We start from the raw sequence: 2349 nt of genomic DNA, 5'->3' as shown, positions 1-2349 counted from the left end.
GGCGAGCGGTACCTTGTCTTGTTTAGGGGGTGAGAGAGTGAGTTCACCGCCAGTTATCTGCGCCTCCGTTCGTCGCTCGCTCGTGCTTGATCGTCAGGCCGTGCTCTCACGTCCGCCGGAGCTACCTCGGCTATGGGCACCATTTTACAAGTTTGACCGCCGACATGTCGGCGGTCCGGCTCAGTCAAGGCAATGTCGCTCGGGGCTCGCTGGCTCCGTGGATGCTTGTGCTGCTGAGCAATCCAGGCGCACTTTGGCAACCGGCGGCAACGACTTGCGGCGTCAGCATTCGAACGGTTGTGTTGATTTGCTCTTGCTCCGCGGTATCTAGCCGGCGCGCTCCGCGCGGGTGTCAGCTAGCGCGCTCCGCGCGTATGTCCAGGTAGCACCAGCGCGCTCCGCGCGCATCTCAGTGCCTATGCTTATAGCCACTAAAAGCTCGTTTCTGCAGCTTGGCCAGGGCCGGGGAGCTAAGACGCGCCCCCAGCGGCCGGATGATCGAAAGAAAGAAAGAAAATAGCAAAGGCGGGGAGGACGGCACGCGTATCCGAACAGTTTTGAATTCTTTTCCGAGAGCCAAAGTTGTGCCGCACGCCTGCCTTGGGCAGGCATGAGCTCCCTCCTCAACTCCTTCTCGGAGGGAGCAAAGGCTGCGCAGGAGCGGGCCAAGGAGCTCGCAAAGCAGGCCGAGAAGGCTGCCTCCGAGGCGTCCAAGAAGGTCGAGTCGGCCAGCGCGGCTGCGTACGCGAGCGCTGCTGGAGTCGCCGGATCGCCTGCGCCGGCCGCCGGCAAGGTCGGCAAGCGGACGCTCGAATCGCTCGGCAAGGAGGAGCTCCTCCTGCTCATCCAGCGCGAGATGGAGTCGGGCAAAAAGCACAAGGCCGCGGCTGAAAAGAGCGCCGCAGCGGCAAAGGACGCCGTCTCCGCAGCGGCGGCCGTCAAGGGCGCAGCGATCGCGCTCGCGCCAGCGTCGGAGCAGGCGCGGCTGCGGCCGCTGTGGGGCGAGGCCCTCGCCACCGCACTCGCGGACCTCGAGCCGGCGGCGCAGGCCGGCGGCGGGGAAGACGCCGCGGCGGCGCAGGCGGCTGCGGTGGCGCAGGCGGTGGCGCAGGCGAGGGAGGAGGCGGCAGCGGAGGGGTCGAAGGCGGCGGCGGCGGCGGCGGCGGAGGTGCAGGCCGCCAAGGCCGCCGCCTCCGCCGCCGAATCCTCCGCCGCCGAAGCGTCTGCCGCTGCGGCTGCGGCGACCGCGAGAGCAGAGGCGGCAGAGGCGGAGGCTGGCTCGCTCAGAGCGGCGCTCGAGGAGAGGGCGGGGGTTGGGAAGGAGGCGCAGGCGGCGCTGGAGGCGGAGGTCGGGCGGCTCAAGGGGCAGCTCTCCGCGGCCGGCGAGGCGGCGCGGCGCGAGGCGGCGGCGGCGGGCGAGGCGGCCGCAGCGCTTCGGCGCGAGGTCGAGGCGGCCAAGGGCAGGGCGGCAGAGGCGGAGGAGGGGGCTGGCAAGGCGGCTCGTGGGGCGGAGGAGGCGCGGCGCGCCGCCGCGTCGGAGCAGAAGGCGGCGGAGGAGGCGAGGGCGCAGCGGCACCAGGCGAACCTTCTAGGAACCTTCTAGGAACCTTCTAGGAACCTTCTAGGCGAGGGCGCAGCGGGACCAGGCCGCCGCCGCCGCCTCCACGGCCGAGGAGGCCAAGGCTGCGCTCGGCGAGCGGGCGGCGCGCGCAGAGGCGGACAGCGCGAGTGCGGTTGGCGAGGCGCGGGCGCGGGCGGAGGCGGCGGAGCGCGCGGCGGCCGCGCACGGAGAGGAGGCGGCCAAGGCGCGCGCGGAGCGGGACGCGGCGCAGCAGGCCCTCGTGCGCGCGCAGCGGGCGGCGGCCGACGCGGCGTCTGGCAGCAGCGCCGAGGAACCTTCCAGGAACTTTCTAGGAAGCTTCTAGGAACCTTCTAGGCGTCGGGGAGCAGCGCCGAGGGCGAGGCGCACGCTGCCGCGTTGGCAGAGGCGGAGGCGACACGGGCGAGGCTGCAGGCGGCGCTGGACGCGGCGTCGGAGGTTGCGGTGCAGCTGCCCGCCGCCAAGAGCGAGGAACCTTCTAGGAACCTTCTAGGAACCTTCTAGGAATCTTCTAGGTGCAGCTGCCCGCCGCCAAGAGCGAGGCCGCGGCCGCGGCCGAGCGGGCTGGCGCGTTGCGCGGTGAGCTCGACGCGGCGAGAGCGGACGTCACGGCGGCGCGCGAGCAGCTGGCCGCCAGCGAGCGCAAGTTGGCCGACGAGCGTTCGCGCGCCGACAGCCTCGAGGCGGACGCCGGTCGCCAGTTTCGCGGCGTCGGCGGCGTCGCGCGAGTCGGTCGCCGCTGCCGAGGC

The 2349-nt window shown here is 71.9% G+C and overlaps 1 protein-coding gene across 1 annotated transcript in view; it reads left to right on the top strand.

Moving 5' to 3' along the window:
- Positions 1-610: 610 nt before the first annotated feature.
- EMIHUDRAFT_95614 (hypothetical protein) overlaps positions 611-2349 on the top strand; it is a gene marked incomplete at both ends in the record, with an annotated part of 7021 nt that continues 5282 nt past the window's right edge. The window contains 4 exons of the mRNA XM_005775387.1: positions 611-1444; positions 1626-1841; positions 1937-2044; positions 2116-2300. Of these exons, the coding sequence (XP_005775444.1) occupies positions 611-1444; positions 1626-1841; positions 1937-2044; positions 2116-2300 (1343 nt within the window). The remainder of the gene's footprint in view (positions 1445-1625; positions 1842-1936; positions 2045-2115; positions 2301-2349) is intronic.

The sequence above is a fragment of the Emiliania huxleyi genome (assembly GCF_000372725.1).
Source record: "Emiliania huxleyi CCMP1516 unplaced genomic scaffold EMIHUscaffold_3, whole genome shotgun sequence".
NCBI classification, from domain to species: Eukaryota; Haptophyta; order Isochrysidales; family Noelaerhabdaceae; genus Emiliania; species Emiliania huxleyi.
Note: the sequence above shows the minus strand (reverse complement) of the source record. Positions and strands in the feature narration are given on the sequence as shown.